This window comes from Triplophysa dalaica, chromosome 17 (assembly GCF_015846415.1).
Source record: "Triplophysa dalaica isolate WHDGS20190420 chromosome 17, ASM1584641v1, whole genome shotgun sequence".
NCBI lineage: Eukaryota > Metazoa > Chordata > Actinopteri > Cypriniformes > Nemacheilidae > Triplophysa > Triplophysa dalaica.
In genome coordinates this window covers 11418888-11439265 of record NC_079558.1, presented here as the reverse complement: position 1 = coordinate 11439265, position 20378 = coordinate 11418888, and the positions used below count along the sequence as shown (strand labels likewise).

At 37.3% G+C, this 20378-nt stretch overlaps 3 protein-coding genes and 1 non-coding gene across 4 annotated transcripts; all 4 read right to left on the bottom strand.

The window, feature by feature from the left end:
- Window positions 1-10323: 10323 nt before the first annotated feature.
- LOC130439529 (solute carrier family 2, facilitated glucose transporter member 11) lies at window positions 10324-14266 on the bottom strand. Its single transcript, XM_056772186.1, has one exon. It carries the CDS (start codon window positions 14124-14126, stop codon window positions 12594-12596), a length of 1533 nt encoding a protein of 510 aa, XP_056628164.1. The 5' UTR covers window positions 14127-14266; the 3' UTR covers window positions 10324-12593.
- An 819-nt stretch (window positions 14267-15085) lies between these two features.
- trnal-aag (transfer RNA leucine (anticodon AAG)) lies at window positions 15086-15167 on the bottom strand. The gene has a single exon. It is a non-coding gene; the product is annotated as a tRNA-Leu (tRNA).
- A 1330-nt stretch (window positions 15168-16497) lies between these two features.
- Window positions 16498-17262, bottom strand: LOC130439237 (cytochrome c oxidase assembly protein COX19). Its single transcript, XM_056771739.1, has 3 exons — window positions 17099-17262; window positions 16903-17014; window positions 16498-16818 (listed from the first exon to the last, which is right to left on the bottom strand). Exons 1-3 carry the CDS (start codon window positions 17178-17180, stop codon window positions 16731-16733), a joined length of 282 nt encoding a protein of 93 aa, XP_056627717.1. The 5' UTR covers window positions 17181-17262; the 3' UTR covers window positions 16498-16730.
- A 687-nt stretch (window positions 17263-17949) lies between these two features.
- On the bottom strand, window positions 17950-19394 carry LOC130439434 (dickkopf-related protein 3-like). The gene is made up of 4 exons (XM_056772054.1): window positions 18971-19394; window positions 18458-18632; window positions 18154-18355; window positions 17950-18010 (listed from the first exon to the last, which is right to left on the bottom strand). Exons 1-4 carry the CDS (start codon window positions 19133-19135, stop codon window positions 17950-17952), a joined length of 603 nt encoding a protein of 200 aa, XP_056628032.1. The 5' UTR covers window positions 19136-19394.
- Between the last annotated feature and the right edge of the window lie 984 nt (window positions 19395-20378).

The following is a 20378-nucleotide window of genomic DNA, read 5'->3' as shown; positions in this document are numbered from 1 at the left end:
TTAAACTAAAATAAGAATACATAGAATCTATTTAATATACCTTTCAGGAATATGAGTAAACTGTTGTGTACTCTAAGTATACCACTGTTACAGTATACGGTAAATTTAAAAGTAGGCCAACTATGTTCCAAGTTGTAGCCCAGGGTCGTACTAGGAAACAAATTCAGACCGGGATATCCCACACTCATCCAGGCCACAAACCACAAATCATTATTTTGAGATGTAGACTGCTTTGTAATCATCACACAATGTGCCATCAATGCTAAATTAAACTGAGAGTGCATTGTTAAGGAGCAAAATCAATACAGTTTGGCTTAAAAAGGTCCAAGAAAACAAATTTATCATGTGGCCAAACCACAAAAAACATGTTTAAATGATTTATACCGCAAGTATATATTAAACAGAAGATTAATTCAATATTTAAGGTTTTATAATAAAACAACAAAAACACATTATATGCTTAAATTGTATGTGTGAAAAGAAACAATTGAATCCTGCTGTCAATAATCTCTCCTGGACTGCTTAATGACTGTTTTCCCTTTAACTGCGGACGCGTGCCCTTTGGTTCCATGCATGGGCATAAGCAGCACATAACCAGTTTTGACCGAGAGCAAAAGAAATCCACGTTTGCGGTACGATTGCATGCTATCGACATTTACAAACACAGACTTTTATTTTGAATGCTATTAATCGTGATTAATTGTTTAACAACCCTTTTAAATATAATTGTTTGGCAAGTTCAATTTGACAATTTTCAAAGATATACATTCACAATAAATTACACAACAGATCTAATAACAAACAATCGCTTTTATGTGTGCTCCATTAAGTATTGGTCCAATAATTTTGGTGAGTGTTGTATAAGAATCCCATATAAAGTACTTAAGCCTTGTTTTCGACATAATGAAATGATAAAATACTGATTTGGTATTTGGTTCCCTGATATAATCACATTGGACTATGATGGCATATGGTCAAAACACCATGTGCACTGCCTACGGGAAACACAGCAAAACATGCTGGGAGAAATAAAACCAGAAGGGTTCATAGCAGGACAGACCGAAGTGCAGAAATCTCATAAACATGAATAATTCTTTGGACAAATAGTTCATGCTCTCTCCAAACTGTCTTTGAATGAATATTAACTTGACATTTCAAGTGTGGCTCAAGTATTTAATTATATTTTGATACCACTTCATATCATGTAAACCTTGAAATGCTTGAAATATCTTGAACTAACGGGATCAAAATGTTTTCACAAATAAGACTAAGAGAGTCTTTAATTTCTCACTGAAGTTCACAGTCAAGAGAGCAGACCTTTATATTTACACAGGTGCGGATGAATCATGAAGATCTGTCATAGGTGACCAGTTAATTAATCTGGTAGTACATCAGTTTTTACATATAATTGTAGGTGTGAATCTTCAGGTGAATGATTTATAAAACAAAAGGCTTCACTGTTCCTCAATACTGACATGTCTTCTGCACCCATCATACTGATTTTATAGTCAATCATCTTAATCTCTTGCAGGATTGAATTACATATTTGTGGTAAATTTACATTTTGAGTTAATTAAATCAAAGTGAATGGCTTGAGAAGATGGCCTGGCTGACAGGGTGATCATTTTATTTAAAGGAAAACACGTTATTACAAACATTTAAAAGAATCCCCAATGAATGGTCTGATATCGCTTAATACCCGAATGTGCGTCAGTTATTGAGGAATACCCACTGCTGGAGGACACAAGTGGCCAATCAGAATCAAGCGTTCCAGTCAGTAATTATGATAATGCAATTTGAGGCAGACCAGTTTAAGCATCATTCAGAAACATGATTCATATCTGACAGCGTTTCAAAAAATGTAAATGAGTTTCTGTAAAGAATAAGACATAATAAAACATCAACATCTACAACCAGCTGAATGTCAGTAATGAATAAACATTACCCCTTCTATGTTGTCCATATCAATAGGGCGAGAGATCTTGAGGAGTGGAGGATATTTCTGTTGCTCTGTCTTTGTTTAATCTAGCCTTTGGAAACGTAAAACAGAGACTTGAAACAAATTCAAAATTTTTCCACGTTTACATATAAATCTGCATTTAATTTTATTTCTATGTATCAAGTTACTGTATACTGCCATTATTAAAGACAAAGTCTAAAAATCTAATTTGTTCAATGTTGTTTAAATGCAGATTATGCCTGACATCAAAAAAAAATTATGTTGAAATTTAGTGAAAAGTTTTACAGTGTGAAAATTATTTTTCAGGGACACTTCACCCAAAAATGAAAATTCTGTCAACATTTACGAACCTTCAGGTTGTTCCAAATCTGTATAAATCTCTTTGTTCTGATGAACACAGAGGAAGAAATTTGGAAGAATGCCTATAACCAAACAGATTTTGCCCCCCATTGACTACCATTGAAAGAAAAATACAATGCCCTAGAATTGTTTGCTGTCCTACAGTACATTCTTCAAAATGTCTTCTTTTGTGTTCAGCAGAACAAAATAAATCAAAGTCATTTTTCCTACTATGGGTGGACTGTCCTATTCTTTTGTAAATATTTTAGTTTGTAGATTTGTACCCTTTAGCGTCATTCCTCTCATAAATTCCCTGACATTTAAAGGAGGCATGAATTAAAATCATAATTATAACCCGAGCTTTTGTTATATAAGAGGGAATCGTATTCACACGAACATCATGTAAGTGTTAGAACTGAAAACGCCCTCGTCACTGTGATAACATCTGTTATTGACACCATGCCCAGCGAATGCCAGGTTCTGTAATGCACCTATCTATGACATTGATAGGTTGACCCCGCCTCCACAGAAAAATATCAACAACTACTTCTCTGGCCCCGCCCACTGGTTCGCGCATGACAGAATCAGTGGCGGGGAACCAGATAGAGCGACCAAGCAATAAACAAACATGCCGTTAAAGGTAGCTAAATATTGTGCCATCACTTGTTGTGTAAGAATACAGTCACTGTATTCCTTCGGATTCCGATATTAGGATATTTAGTCACAGGTCGACACTGAATTTGTGGAAAGTTTAAAATTAGAAATCAGTGCTGTGCCTTCGATATTGGATCCGATATGGAATGGTTCAAGCAGGAATCTTATGTGGGTAAAACATTTTTGCACTATTCGTCACTATTGCTTTGTTAGAGAACGCTTCATGTGCCCTTAGCACTATTCGCACAAGATTAAAATTACCTGGGGACCTCTTGTCATTTGCATTAATTGCATAGGTTGTCTGTGATCTTAAGCCCGTGTGAATCGCCATCTCTGTGATTTGGCGGGCTCATAAATAATTTTTCAAGGTTTTATGCACCGTTTGCGAATAATGGAGGCTGTGTTGAAGTGTTTCGGTATTATTTCGGGTGCTGGGTGATATCCATAAATTACCAGGAAAGCCTTTCAACCCTATATAAAAACAGTTTCAATTACCTGCAACACTGCCATCACCAATGACCCGAATTCCTCAAACCACCCAGCATTACCGTTGGTCTATGAGGTTTTGACGCACCTATCTACATTTAAAAAGATTTGTGACTTAAAACAGGGCTGTGTGTCCATGAAAACAACATTCACTTAGCCTACCTGATCAGGGCACAAACGACAATGAGAGCACACCCACGCATTTGCGATCCAGACAAACGGACCGGACCTCATATTTTGGCGTCCTCTCCCTTGCCCGCTTATAAACCCCCAACCATGTACTCAGCCACGCCCTACACCAAAAAGAAGCTAGCTCACCGGCTACACATGCATAGGCAAAATAATAGATTAGATTCAACTTTATTGTCATTAAACATATACAAGTACAGTGTAATAAAAATGTAGTAAGAAGAAAAATACAGCAAAACAAGAGGAAGGTGAGGAGAAAAACAAAAGCACATAATACACCATAGACAAGACTTTGCAACAGGGGAAGTAATCCAGCTCTGGCAAGCAGCCATCCGGTCCTGCAGTCATGACGGCGCTGGTCACAGACCCGCTTGTCAGGCTGGTGGTTCAAAGCGACGGAGGCGAGGGATCGGGGGATGGGAGACGGCCTCAGTTGAGTGCGGCATATGTGTGTGTGTCTGTGTGTGTGTCTGTGTATGTGTGATAGTTTCTAATCAGCAGTTGTCATCCATTTTGGTCTCCGACACCATAAATTTTTCTTTGCAAAGTCTGAGTTTCTCCATTATAGAATCCATATTGCGGTTATAGTCTCAGTCTCAATGCTGACCGCTCTTCCCACTGCTTCTATCATGACGGGCAGCCTTGAGAGACTTTGGACAGCTGTTCCCGTTTCCTGAATTCTTCGATAACCCAGGGCAAAGCCTAATCCAGTCAGCAGAAGACCTGTTATCATGGTTCAGAATAGGTAGATATCTTTAATATCCTCCACGGAAAGAGCTGCCAGACACATGATCCGCCATCTCTCCGACGCGTCCATCATGTAGCCAGCTGCGAACGTTCTGTCAGGACAGTCAGGTTCCCCCGAACCCAAGCTTCTCGTCGAGAAGATGGTGTCAATTGCGTTGAGAGACCAGTTGATCAAATCCATAATTTTCAGTTGTAGAGCAGTGCAGAGAGAGTCTCTCAATAGATGAGACGAGACGAGACACGAGAGCAAGCAGGGAAAATAAGGGCGAGGACAGGCAGTGAAAATGCGACCGCCTCCGTTGAGGGCGAAGAGAGAAGGGCCAGTTCAAAGATATCGTGGAATTTATCGAACGTCAAGTCAAAATATCATCTGATCCATTGTTTGGTGATATCCATAGTACCCAACCTGTACAACAGAAATCTCTGTCCAAGACTAAGATTAACCACAGCTTTGCGGTTGTTACCAATAGTAAATCAATCCAATGTTCTGAGACTGATCTAAGAACAAAGTCCCGAATAGTATGTTTGTGCTGCAAACGTGATCACTTACTGGATCAGTGTACACAAATGCAAAACATGCTGCATAGAGAAAAAATTTACTTTCTAAAGGAAAATGGTACTTGTTTTGGCTGTCTTTGTGTTGGACACATGAGCAAGACTTGTGATAATCGCTAAATTTATGCAGTATGTGGCCAAATGCATCCCAGCATTTTGCATATTAAACAAAGGGAAAGAACGGGAAATCAGGAACCGAATTGTCCATCTATAAGTAGTGTACATGACCCCTTAAAACATGTTGGCAAACAGAGGCCGGCGGAAATTGAGACTGCGCATTATCAATTGTACCAGTTCAAGTAAAATCCAGTAAGCCCCAAAGGGTAATTCAAACCTGGATCCCTCAAATTCCTGCTGACGTGGAATTGCTGATTAGAGCAAATGCTTCCAGGGTAATGGAGCCCTAGGAGGTTATAAACCACAATGGAGAAGGACCTTATGCAGTTAGAACCCTATTAGGATGGGTTGTAAATGGACCACTTCAATGAAGCAAGGATAAAGGGAACAAGATCGAATGTCCAGAAATTAGTGTTAACAGAATTTCAGTAAGCAAATTAGAGGAGATGCTCAGTAAACAATGCAATCAAGATTTTAATGAGGAGGACGCTGAAAAAAGGGAAATGTCAAGAGAAGATCATGCATTAATGGAAAAGATAAGCAAAACAATTGAGCTTCAAGACGGACATTACAAAATGAATCTTCTTTTCAGGATGGAAAACCCCATGTTGCCAAATAACCTTTGCGTGGCTAAACAACGCTTAGTTGGATTGCAAAGGAACTTTGAAAGAAACAGAGCTTTCCATTAAGAATATAAAGATTTCATGGATGAAGTAATGAAGCAGGGTTTTGCCGAAAAGGTACAATTGCATCAGCTAAAACAGGCAAAAGGGAAAGTTTGGTATATCCCTCACCATGGGGTTTATCACCCCAAGAAAAGGAACATTAAAAGAGGTATTTGATTGTGGAGCTGCCTTCAAAGGTACATCGCTTAACGATCAACTTCTATAGGGTCCTAATTTGACAAAATCACTGTTGGGAGTTCTCGTGAGGTTTCGACAAGAGCCAGTTGCATTTATGACTGATGTAAAGGCAATGTTTCACCAGGTCAAAGTTATGCAGAGGATCCAAAATTTATTTGATTCCTATGGTGGAAAGATGGTGACATAAGGCAAGAACCTGGGGAATACAGGATGAACGTTCATTTGTTTTTTTGCCGTGTCATCTCCAAGTTGTGACTGCTATGCTCTGCGCAGAATTTATGAAGACAATAAAGAAATTTACACAATTTACACAAATTTCTACATGGACGATTGTCTAAAAAGTGTAACTTCAGAGCAAGAGGCCATCTTGATATTTAAGATCTCAAGGATGTTTGTTTAACAGGAGGTTTTCTGTCATGAACTGTCACGGATCTCGTGGCAACACAGGGCAGGAGAACCCAAGTGCAGGCAGGCTCAGACGTAGGGGTAAGGGTAACAAAGGTATTTATTAAATATATAACAAGACAAAAAGGCAAAGCAAAAACCCCACAAGGGGGAAAACAAAACAGGATAAATAATAATATTAACAAGGACAAGAACACTGACTAACTAGACTATAAAACCAACACTGGAAACACACACTAAACTAACACTTACTAATACAGGGAACAGGAACAAGGCAGGACGAGACGAGACGAGAGCACGAATATTCTCCAACACAACGAGGTACAGCTTACAATGAACGTGCACAGGACAACGAAACATTAGGACTCTTTATAGGCAAACAAACACAGGATAATAACAAGAAACAGGTGCTGGGGATTAAGCACTCGGGGAAAGCTGACGAGGAGTGAGAGGGGCGGGGCCACAGACGAGACACGAGAAAGAACTATGTCTTTCCCACATAAAACCATCAGGCAATGCCATGGCTCCACTCGAGACAGGAATAAAACATGACATGATAGTTGAACCATGACAGTTTTCAGTTTACAAAATGTTAGTAATAAACGTGCTGTGCTACAAACTGTACCTGAATAATATAGAGCCCATGGCAAAAAATTGATGTATCTGGACAAGGATCAACTACCAATGGAAAGGGCTCTTGGCTTGTGGTGGTGTGTTGAATCAGATACTTTCAAGTTTAAGATGACTATCAAAGGTTCCCCTGCAAGAGCTATGTAGGACAAGATGTGGATGGGAGGATCCGCTACCTTCAAATCTCCAAAGACAATGGTCTTTATGGTAGAAAGAGATGGAGAGGATTGCAGACTTCCAAGTGGATAGATGTCTAAAACAAACAAGTATGGACAAGCTTACTAACGTTCAGTTGCATAATTTTGCAGATGTAAGTACACTTGGATATGGTACTGTAACGTTCCGTATCTTCACGTAACGTTCCGACTCAGTAGCACCTTTGAAACAGGTAACCATTCCACGTCTTGAATTGACAGCTGCTGTACTTGCTGCTCGAGTGGACAAAATGTTGAGGGCAGAGATAAAGTTTCCATTGGTGGACTCCGTGATGTGGACAGATAGTTACATCTTTGTTAAAATACATAAACATGAGGATAAACGATTTCTTATCTTTGTGGCCAACAGAATCTCTGCAATACGAGTAATTACATCACTGTTACAGTGGAGATCAAACGTCTCAAAATCCAGCAGATTGTTGCACAAATATTTGATAATACTCTTAAAGTGGATGATCCTGAGGTAGATGATCCTTGATCACTGGTTGATCAAGAAGGGCAAATGCGCTCGCGTTATTTATTATGTTCATTCCCTGCTGTAATACAAACTTGTTTCTAACTCACACAAACTCTGTTATATGTATATGTTTTTTTGTTTATAGTCTTTATAGCGTTGTATATAAAATGTAAAACAGCTATAGTTTTTAACTATTTAACATCATACTTTTTTAATAAAATCTTACTTTGTATAAAATCAGAGCGTTTCAGAGAGGCGGGGTAAAGAGGATTTACAAACCCATGGTATTTAGAAAATGCACCGATTTTGTATACACATTACATGATAATATTACTTTTAGCCGTGTCATTTGAGCCCTTTAAAAATGTATTTTAGCTGTTAAGTATTTTTGTCGAAGCTTTCCACGTGCAACATGTATTTACACGTAAATACTTGTAGTTTAATAAGTGTAATCCTTTATAAGCAAACCCAGACTTTCTTATAAATACTGTATATACTGTATATTAAATTGTTTAATGATTTTTCAGCAAAGCAATCTCTTCGTTTTGAAGTCATTGTTTTTGTCTGAGTTGGGAAACTCATAGCGCCTTGATCTCTTTGCTACATTGAGCCCTGGCTCCTGAGAACCCTTCAGTAGCTGTCTCTTTTTGAAGCAATGTCACAACACCAGTACAGTTCGTGACAAGAAGACCCGAAGAAAAACAAACCATAAAACTAATTTTTCATGAGAGCTGCACCATCTTTCTGCTCAAGCACACTGAATTTGCAAAGAGTCTGTAAGACACTCAAGAGTCTCATTAGGCTGGGTTGCTGTCTACACTTTTTCTAATTTATGGAAATTAAGTTGGTGATAAGTGTCGAGATGGACTTCTGGGTTACCGAGAACAGAATAGAAGTGGGTTTCTATGACCCCATGAAAATGACTTAATTTTATAATAAAATGATTCATGCTCATTACAATAAATGAATATTGTAAATGTGACAGTAATTGAAATGAAAAATCCCATGTTTTTTGGTTTTGACAACCTTTAAGAAAACATTCTCGAGCCAAAAATGGTTCTACTATGAGATCACTGCGAAGAACCTTTTGTAGCACTTTTTATTTGACCTTTTCTTATTTTATTAACAGCAGATTTGCTTGATTAACTGAAGGTCAGTGTGTATTTTCTACATCCATCATACAGGTTCTATTATGAATGAATGAATGATGAACGAAATGAAAGGTAACCACGACATGACCGGGGTCACAAATGATTCAGCTGAGTGCCTGCTTGCTTTGTTCTCTTTTAATGTTTTATAGTCGGACTGCACAAGGTGATGACTCTAAATGCTTTTCTGGTAAATGCTTTTGCTGTTGCAATAGCTCAACTCTTGCAATAAAAAGATATCTCAATAAGGTGAAATGATCTTCATCTCGTACCAAACAGCAAAAAATAAAATGGCAAGTATGTGCATGTACTCTATTTTTTCTGTTTGGTGTTGTAAGGTAACGTACTGGTATTGCTGGTAATGGAAATCTCTCTGCACTTTTAACTCTGACCACTCTGACCTTTTTGGTATTCATTTTCTATATCTGGTTCTCAGTATGCATCGAATTTGTTCCTTTGATGCCACTCGCTTTATGGTTCACATGGTGCACAAAGGACGATACTTATGGCAGTTTATTTATTTGGGTATAAGGGTTTTAAAGTCATAGAAACAAAATAAATACTCTAATCGAGTGTTTTATTACGGAGTGGAATGCACTATACTAACTGCAAATTTTACCAGGACTAAAAATGAGACTGGACAGGTGCATTTTTACTTGTGGTGCCAGATTTTTAATATTCTTTACTGAGTGTGTTCACATTTTAGCAAGAATGAAAATCTAATTTTAACCACATCATTGATGCAAAAAATACCGAGAACTGTGGGTGAAATGCATGAGCAATACATGAAACGTCAACTACTGTGACAAAATTTCTTATTTTGATCACATATGTGACAGCATAAATTCATCTTCATTACACTTTCAGCATGTACAATAGTGCATATGTCAAAATTCTATATAAATCCACTTTTCTTTTTTAAGAGCTCTTTTGAAGTATTCCTCTTAGTTATTGAGAAGAATGTTGACGCATTTATGTTAATGATGACAAGGAAAGTCACATTAAATGATTCAGCCACATACACAATCTGGGATGTTTTCATTATAGAGTCATGAAGGAAGAAGGTAACTCTTCAAGATCACAAATCGATTAACCACACAATATTGAATAACTCCTAATTTCTCCCCAGTAGTTAGTTTACTGTGTTCTCATCATTCCCCACAAACTCCATACCTTGTAGTTACAGCATACTGTTCAACTTGGTCCAACATATAATCCAAAAAGCCTGTTAAACATAATGAAGCATGACCTAAAAAGGTCAATAACTGTGTGCTTCCCCACTACCACTACACACTTGTTGTTTCATATCCCATTGCCCTGATATACAATGGGTATTCTATACCACAGTGCCACCCAATGGACACATATATAACTACAACAAAAATGGCTTCAACAATCATATAACTTTATTTGATTCATATTTATAATATAAAATAGCATAATATAGTTTTCTTCTTTGTTCGTTTTTTTTCTAAATTGTTGCTGTGACGCTATATATCTTTCGCCTATACCCATATACACCTGAGAATTGGGGAAAGGGTATAAGTAAAGTTTAAGATAATTTTAATTGCTGGCTACTCTACTACTCTATAAAGCTTAATTTCATATCAACACAATGACATTGAAAGCCTTTATATTAGTTTATTTTTATTTTGCACATCAAGCAACTTTGATAATAGGTTTAAAATGTCTGAGGTATTCAAAATACACAGACATTAAAACAGCACAGCAGCATTTCCCACTGATTAATATGATTTGATTACTTCAGGATGAAACAGTTATTGCTTTAAACATAGACATGCAGTATACAGACAGAATAGCAGACACAAGAACAAAATAGCCACTATGTAAAATTGAAGGCACAATAAAAGGTCATTTAGACAGTATTAATGCTGATTGCCCTCTTCTTACAACTGGCTTCCACCTGAATGCAATGACATGCTACATGTGACCTTGTTTACAAGGAAAAATATGAATTTAATTACAATCCAGTAGACAGTATACAGAAATAATGACGATATACTGCCATCTGCTTGGTGCAAACAGGCAATAAATTACAAGTTTTATACATGCTGAAAATGCCTTGCAATAACCCAGCAATGTAAAACAATGAATTGCTTTGAGTGTTGCTTTGGGAATACATATATCTCTTTAAATGATTAAAGTTATTATTTAATTAATAAATAATGAACAACATCAGAATATGTGACCAATAAATGAGGTAAAATATTTCAGTGCAAACTTTTGTACATCTTTGGCAAGCATCAGGATTAACAGATTTCTAGAATCAATCAACGCAGACATGCTTGTTCTTTAGGTAATCCAGATTGCATGCGTGTTTTCTATTTCACACTTTATATCACCTAGCAGCACTTATGAAAAAGACCACAATTTGTCCATTCATCCTTAAAATAAATAAAGATTCAATTATAAATACAATTATAAATAAATATTATAAATTATATATAAACAGTCATAATAAATAAGGCCACTTAAAGGAACAGTTCACAGAAAAATGAAAATTCTTTCATCATTTACTCACCCTCCTCCAGCATTTATACATAACTTTGTTCTGATGAACACAGAGAGAGATATTTGGAAGAATGCTTGTTGTAACCAAACAGTTCTTGGCCACCATTGACTACCATAGTAGGAAAAAATGCTTTACAAATTTCTTTTCATACTGTAATTTTTCATAATGAGAAAGGCAATGGTGGCCAAGAACTGTTTGGTTACAATAAGCATTATTCTAAATAGGTTGTTTGCACTGCGCAAAGTGCAGATGGAGGGCAGCAGGTGATTTTCTCCATAGGAATTCACTATCGCAAACTCAGAAATCCTACAATTTAAGCTTTAAGTTAAAATCTATCAAACCATGAAACCACAAGGTATTTTTATTGTGTAGCAAAAATGTATGTTCATGAAAGAGGAACATGCGGGTATTGACTGAGAAACAGAGATAAAAGTGGTTTGTAAACCGATCTGTGGTCGGGAGGATCCAAGCCAGGTAACTTTTTTTAAACGCTTACAAGGTTAAAAATGATTGCAAACAACCGATATCTTTCTCTCTGTTCATCAGAACAAAGAAATGTATACAGATTTGGAACAACAAGTGTGTGGATGACAGAATTTTTATTTGTGGTTGACTATCCCTTTGAGGCTATGAACAACTGTTTCTATTCCTTCTGATCCTTTAAAGTGAAAGTTCACAGAAAAATGAAACTTATGTCATCATTCACTCAATCTCATTTCAAACCGCTCCCCGGACAGCACGCCAAACACGCATGCTTTTACTACCCCTGCTATCTTCATTATCTGCTCGTGAACTCGTGAACTGCCATAGTAGGACAAATTAAATGGTAGTCAAAGGTGCCCCAGAACTGTTTGTTTGAAAATTATTCAAAATATATAACTTTTTGTTCAACAGAACACAAAAAAGATAGCATTTTTTTCCCTACTATGGTAGTGGATGATGTCACAGAACTGCAAATGGCTAACATTGTTACAACTATCTTTCTTTGTGTTTAACAGAACAAATATATTGATTTAGGTTTGAAACAGCCTTAGGGTGAGTTAATAATGATTTTTCATTTTTGAGTGAACTAGCCCTTTACGCTTTTTTAATTAATAAGCACCGAAGTACAACATTTTGATTAAAAAAAATTAGATTTAGTTTTCAAGCACTATAATAACAGTATTTCAACAGAAACATAAAATTAGGAATTTAAGTTTTCCAACATATTTTGCATAAGTGCTTTCTGTCAGCAATGCTATCACACGTTTCTTGCTAAGTGGATCATTGTGTGTATGACAAATAAAACCTGAAATTTAAATCTTCTCAGTCTCCAAGTATTTTGTTGTTTGATCATTCAGACTTCGGCTTTGCTCTCTCTGACAATACTTCAAATGCCCATTAGATGTTTCTTTCTTACTCCTCTTGTCGAACTCCTCTGTGATCTCTGCCAGTGTCCTCCCCTTGGTTTCAGGTAAAGTGAGACCAATGAAAACACACGCAGCCACACAAACACCACCAAACGGTATGAAACAAAACTGTCCTAGACCGCTAACAATGAAAGGAAACGCCATTCCTATAAGGAACAGATTAAGCCACATCATAGACCCGGCAACCATGTACGCAGCGGGACGTGCCATCTGGTCAAAAAGTTCAGCAGGAAGAATCCCTGTGACCCCTGCGGGACCCATGCCGAAACTCAAGATGTAGGCAAACAAGCACACCATACTCAGATAGGGCATGCCGGCCACTTTGCCCTGCAGTGAAAGAGCCACTGTGAAGACCACTGCCCAGCAAGACATGAGCGCATACCCCCCTGCGAGAAGCAACCTGCGGCCGACACGTTCTATCAGTAGATTACACACCAGGGCGGAAGTGAACTCACAAGCGCCTGTGCCGATTGTGGCATACTGGATCTTCTCCGTAGGAATACCAGCTTCCTGAAAAATATATGATGCATAGAAATAAATTGAATCATTACCACAGAGCATCATGGCACTGCTGGCTGCCATAACCATACAGAGCTGCCTGCGAAGGCTTCGGTCAGTGAACAGTTCCCTCAAAGTTTTGGCGCGAGCTTCACCCGCGTCCGCCCGCTCCTGAAGGATCTCCTCCATCTCTGCCTTAAAAACACTGCACTCTCGGAGGCGTTTCAGAGCTCGGCAGCAAGCCTCGCTATCTCCTTTGTCAATGAGCAGGTAACGTGGGCTTTCTGGAAACCAGGGCAGGGTGACCAGCTGTAAAAGACCGGGGAGAGCATTGCTAGCCAGTAGATAAGGCCAGAGAGCTTCACACCCCAAAACTTCTGTCAGACCGGTAACCTGACCCAGCAAGATTCCCAGAGCAGTGAAAACAGCAGAAGAGAAGGCGACAGCTCCTCTGAGGTGCTTAGGAGCACTTTCTCCAAAATACATTGGCTGGACGTTCATACTGACCCCTGAATTGACACCCACAAGCAGACGAGCAAGAATGACCATCTCAAAGGATCCAGCCCAGCGGCTGCACAAAACAAAGACTGCGCTTAGAAAAAGAAAGCAGTTGTTTTGCAGCAGCGCTCCTTTACGTCCAAATCGAATGGCCATTGGTCCAGCAAGCAGAGATCCAAAAAGTCCTCCAAGTGAAAAGGAGGAAACTATAATTGTCCATATTAGTGTCACCTGACTGGACTCGAGCGCTGTACCCCATCTCTTCATACACGTCTCATTAATGAACTTCTGCAAGTGATATGTAGGTGCATTGATGATGGAAATATTGTAGCCATACTGAAATGTCCCACCGATGGCTGCAGAACACACAGTTAGCGCAAGAGTCCGTGTCAAACCTTCACGCTTTTTATTTGTCTCTATCATTTTAGAAAACAAAACTCAGCGTTAAAGGTGGAAATTCACTTTAATACCCGCACATTTTTTGTTATACGTTAAAGCGGAGATTGTAGAAAATACACATGCAAACTGTAAAGTGACATGTCATTGAATTTAAGCAGGCTGAGAGGATCGCTTCCGTAATGTGACGTCAGTCGCACTTTCAAAATAAGAGTTTTGGTGCGAGTAATATTCGTACAGTATGTACTGTACATGCATTTGCTGAAGGCGAGTTAGAATAGCTTGATTGTGAACGACACACAACCACAAAGTTCTTAAGAAAAAGACCACAATTTGTCCATTCTTCCTTAAAATAAATAAAGATTCAATTATAAACCTTACATAAAACAGTCATAATAAATAAGGTGTTTTCATTGTGAAGCAAAAATTGATGTTCATGAAAGAGGAACATGCGAGTATTGACTGAGAAACAGAGATAAAAGTGGTTTGTAAACCGATCTGTGGTCGGGAGGATCCAAGCCAGGTAACTTTTTTAAAACGTTTACAAGGTTTAAAATGGATGCAAACAACCGATATCTTTCTCTCCGTTTATCAGAACAAAGAAATGTATACAGATTTGGAACAACAAGTGAGTGGATGACAGAATTTTTATTTGTGGGTGACCATCCCTTTGAGGCTATGAACAACTGTTTATATTCCTTCTGATACTTTAAAGTGAAAGTTCATCGAAAAATGAAAATGATGTCATCATTCCTCATTTCAAACCGCTCCCCGGACAGCACGCCAGACACGCATGCTTTTACTTAGAATAGAGTTAGAATAGCTTGATTGTGAACGACACACAACCACAAAGTTCAGTGAAGACTTTCTGTGTGATTAGATACTTAGGTGACATTTCTGAGAGCGACAGGCATAATTCGAATTTCTCTTTAAGAATTGGACTTCGGTTGTACCCATGTATTTATCGAAAGAAGACAAAAGCTTTCTGGCAGCGGTGGGATTTGAACCCACGCCTCCGAAGAGACTGGAGCCTTAATCCAGCGCCTTAGACCGCTCGGCCACGCTACCTTACGAAAATAATTATAATGATAAATCTGCAATAATCAATATAGGTATATAACGGTAACACGCTCGAGCTACATTATTTTTAAGCATGATTTAGTTTCTAAAATTTTTTTTCAAACTTGCACTTTGACAATGGCAATTACAAACAAACGTTGGAAAAGAGCAACATTAGATGTTGTAAACCATTAACTGTTACCTTGTCTTTTTTTTTTCATAAAAACTTACCTGCAGAGATTGCTGAAATAGGCTCCAGTAAATTACTAACCCTAACCCAAACTGGGTAACGTTAGCAGGGTTTCTCAAACATGGAATATCCAGTCACTTGGCATTTTCATATAAAAATTTCAATGCAGTCAAACACCGAATGTGTAGGGATTGGACGAAACAGTTCTATGTTTGACATCCTGTGTTACTGAGAGTACATTTAATATATAGGGAAATTAATTTAAAGACTTAAACATACAGTTTTGACGGACAAGTTTCTTATCCCTATCTGGTACTAAAAGGTTTTTATTATAATCATGTAGCCAATTAAGCTAAAGATGCCCACGTTAACATACATAGTTAAATACAAATGTTACATTATATTCATGGCTTTACATTTAAATTGTAATTTTACTGTCAATATACACTATAAATAATTAACGTTACCTGTCAGTGTAAGAACAACAACTGTGCTAATTCATGTTTTTTCCCCGGTTAGCTAGCAATAGGATATCTTATTTAGTTTAAAAGACATTGAGAATCAGCACTCTGTGGCAAGATACGATAGTGTTGTGTTCCATCTTCAACTTGAAATCAAAAGAATTGCTCCGCCACAATACCATTAAATATATAACTTGCTATTAGCGGATTAACCGTTACTCTATATTATTTGTTATATTACGAGACGCAATTTTTAACATAGCTAGTGGACCAAACTAACTCTTTAACTGTCAGAAATGCAAATGGCAATAATCCATGCAATTTTAGCTCGGTTACTTGTTTTTATCTAGTATTCAACATAACTCATATTTTAACTTAGGTCGGCCTCAGCAGCGCTCCGCCTTCCGCCATTCTTCTCAACGTGAGGGTGTTTACATCATAGTGTGCGTGCGTATGACTCCACAAGCAAATGCATAGTCAAAGGAAAAAATAAGGGAAATTCTTCTTCACGGTGATTTTTAGTGCCCGCGGTAACACTACCGTGGTGTATTACCGAACACCGGCTCAAGGCTCAGGATCTAAATTAAATTGCTGTCCCAAATTATACACCACATGATTCTATTTGTACATTTAAAGCATTAATATGGAAATATTTAACAAGAAATATGTCCAATGTTTTTCGTTCTTTTCCTGAATTGTTGAGAAACATTTATTTATTATATCATTTTTAACAAATAAATATAACAGCTATTTATTTACAATGCGTTTATAGAATACCCACTAAATTCTAGCATACAAAAGTTTTAAAGTCGTAAATTAAAATAGTTATTTGTTTACAGTGATTTGCAGAAAGAATATAAACATTTATCAAACAATATGATGATAAATAAAAAATATAAATATTTCTCAAATTATATTTTGTTATGATTTGTCTTCGTTTTCTTTTTGCGTGTCGTCCACCAAGTCCTTAAAGCCAAGTTTTTCGAGAGGTTCCTTAGCCATTAATTGTCTGTGAAATTAGAGAAAGGAATTAATTGCTGATATATTTTAACCTAAATTTTAGAACAGGCCAGAAATTGTCAGGACAACTCACCTGTCCATCCTGCACTCTAAGTATTCCTTTGACTCTTCTCGGCAGCGTGAATTGTCAAACCGGTTGTTTCTAAGGCATCTCATATATATCTCTTTAAATGTCTTACATTCACCTGTGTATTACACAAAATATAATTGAAGAGGTTAAACAACATGAAGAGGTTTTCACTAATGGTAGTGAATCTTGGTTGTCTTACCAAAATGATCTAGAGGGAACGATCCTTTATCAGGTGCACGCGGACGGAACGACTTTGTTCCGAAATTCATCGCCGTTGACATTTTGTCTTAATATTTGGTCTCAGTTCTACACTTACTTATGAAAGAGAACGTAGACGCACGTGTGAAGTTATAAACGATGCTTCAAAACTAGTTTGCTTCCTGTTTAGGATGACTGTAATTTCAAAATAAAAGTTTCTTACCTAAGAACGCTTGAAACAGAAATGCATTTTTTGTTATTTAAAGTTGTAATGAAAGTCTTTGTGACTATTGTGTGACTATGTTTGACTATATTTGAAGAGTTAGTTTTTTATTGTGTTAGTTAGCTGTATTCTTTTTGAGTTATTATGGCTTAAATAAAAAAAAAACATCTGTTTAATATTAATTGGAATGCACAAGGATTTTTTAAATAGTTTTTTATAGTTACTACAGTGTTCATATACTTAACGAATATTTTTTATAAAAATGTTGGAAATGTAAAAAGGAAACCTCAAGGTACACACAAATATAGATCTAGTTTTATTTAAATATTTGAATTAAAGCTATATAAATAAATAAATAATTCTTGTAGTCAAATATTTTTTTACGATTTATTTACATGTTTACAATATTGTACAATACTGTGGATGATGAACTGTTTAGCATGTCTGTACTATACTTCTCAAACCATTATAAATGTATTCAACTTTAAATACTACAGTATGATCAAAAGCAAAGGCATGATTATAATCAATATATCATATACTGTGTTCATAAGAATATTTTTATTAATATATACAATAATTTACAAACATTTTCTATTTTCGCAGCACATCATATTTTTAACAAGTCTTCATGGTTTAGGACCTTGACAAGTCCAGGTTGTGGAGTCTGGGTGAAATACAAATTCTCTCCTAGAAAAGAAACGTCTGATGTTAATGTAAGATAAACTTAGTTAAGCTGTTCTTTTACTTATAACATTTTTCTGTTGGTATACAAGTTCCATGTTCTTCAAAATATTCAATGTGCAACAACACGTATGTAATGACACACTTACTCTCTCTTTATTGGTTCTCCATGACCACGGCACAGCAAACCTTCATCACACGGGCAGATCTGGTTGATGCTAAATGCCAATCCACCATCAGGCACGAAGCAGCTCTCACCCAAGACCAGTCTCTGCTTACACACTCTTTCACCATGATGACGAGCACAGCACATAGATTCACCACATTCTCTGTCGAGTTTACACCGAGCCCCTGAAGGAGACAGAGGGGTTGAAATATTTACACACTGCTTTGCGATTTCAATCATGTTATTCAATCCCTTGATAAATCTGGAGTCTGTCAATAGTTTCTTACCTTCCTGACCATCTGGAATGCTTCTGATGCACCTGCCAAACATGCAGCTGAGCCCGTGCACACATTGAGCATCCCGTCTGCAGTATTGCCCCTCCTGCCTCAGAGGCACACACAGGCCAAAATGACGGTCACAAGAAAAGCCCTTACCGCAGACACGGTCATGCTCACATGTTACCTACAATGTAAGAAAAGACACAGAGTGTTATAGGAATTTGATTAAAAAAAACATGAAAAGACATTACTTTTGCTTTGCAGCTGAGGAGGAATAAATGTTTTAAACAGGAATCATATGATGTCATTTATGATGTTTACTTCAAACAAATAAAATGAACCGTGATTGTTATTTTAACTTTATGTTAGATGAACTGATTATAACCAAAATTCTTGATCGGACATGCTCTTTTTTTTCCTTTTTTTTCCTTTGATGAAACAGATGGTTAAAGCTTTCAAATACAATTTGCAAACTAACTTTGTGTTTAATGTGAGATGTTTAAAGCTCTCATGAAAACTCACCATATCTCCTTTAGGGTTGTTTGGAAAAATATCAGCCTCCCTGTCTCTGGGACCCACAGGTACATTCTCAGATGCACTATAGGGTATAGACAACATCCAAGCCCAGATCCTCGCCTGAACGGCATGTGCACATATACAAACACACAGGACCTGCAGCATCCACATCTTTGTGTTCCTCTTTAAAAAAATCGACTTTGTCCAAAGGTAAAAAAAAGACTGATGTGCAAAAGAAAGTAAAACCTTAAGGTTATTGCTCTTTGGAGATCCAAGTTTCTGTTGATGTTCTCTCTTGGACTCCCTCCACACATGATGCTCTCTCACCACACTGGCTTATATATATACAGCCTCGGCCACTCTCTCTCCTGCAGTTCTATTTGTGTTAGCCCAGGAGACAATTAGTAGCTGATGGATTAGTTGAATAGCTTGTAGCTGCCACCTCCTCCCACATACACAGACAACGGTGGCAAAGTTGTCAAGAACAGAATTGAAAAGCGTGGCAGGGGCGGGGTTATCAGTGCTAATGGGATGACAACAAACCAGCTCTAACAAAAGGGCAAGACAAGAATCTCACCTCGATTCAGGCTAACGCAGAGGAGTAAGATCTGGACAAAAGCAAATAAATGATAGACAAGTTGAGCATGTAGGGCTGCTGTTGTTGTTGACCTCACCCTACCGTCACTGGACAAACAGTCTCCCATTAACAACATCAGCGGAGCCTTGTAGGCCCCCCCCCGCCCCATGCTGAGAGTAATTTGCAGAGGTGCGCTGCACAGACGACCCTGTTGATCCCATTAAGTGGAATTATCATCCGTGATTGACTGCCATCCGGGAGCCTAAATTTTGTAAAATAGTCAAATGCAATCGATGTTTCATTGTCATTTTGAAAAAATTGAATATATCACCAATGGAATGATGGGATGTAGTCAGTTATGTTCAAAAGCATCTGTACAATAAATGTAACATTGTTAATAATTTAATACAAAGAACGTTCACTGTGTCAATATCAATGAAACTCTTCACCTCTCACCAGAATTACATAAGTCATTATTTTATTTCCAATTGTTCAAATTGTTGCTGTCCTTCCAAAACCTTCCAATGTTCAAATTTTGTGATTTTTATTTGTTGTTATAAATCATTATTTTTAGTGACCCTTAATGTTTGTTACTGTGTTCTGCAAAATCCCAACAATTAAAAAGTAACTTTGAAAACACAGTATTTAATGCAGTATTTAATGTGTGTTTTTGTAATGTGCAAACATTTGTAGTAATTCAATATCAAATATATTTAGAATATATCACTTTTTTCCAAAGCATTCAGCGTCAGTACAGTATTTTGTTATTTTGTCAGCTTAAAAGTTATTCACAAGAGTTAAAGCTGCACTTTAAAGGCTACACAATAAAAGTGCAAT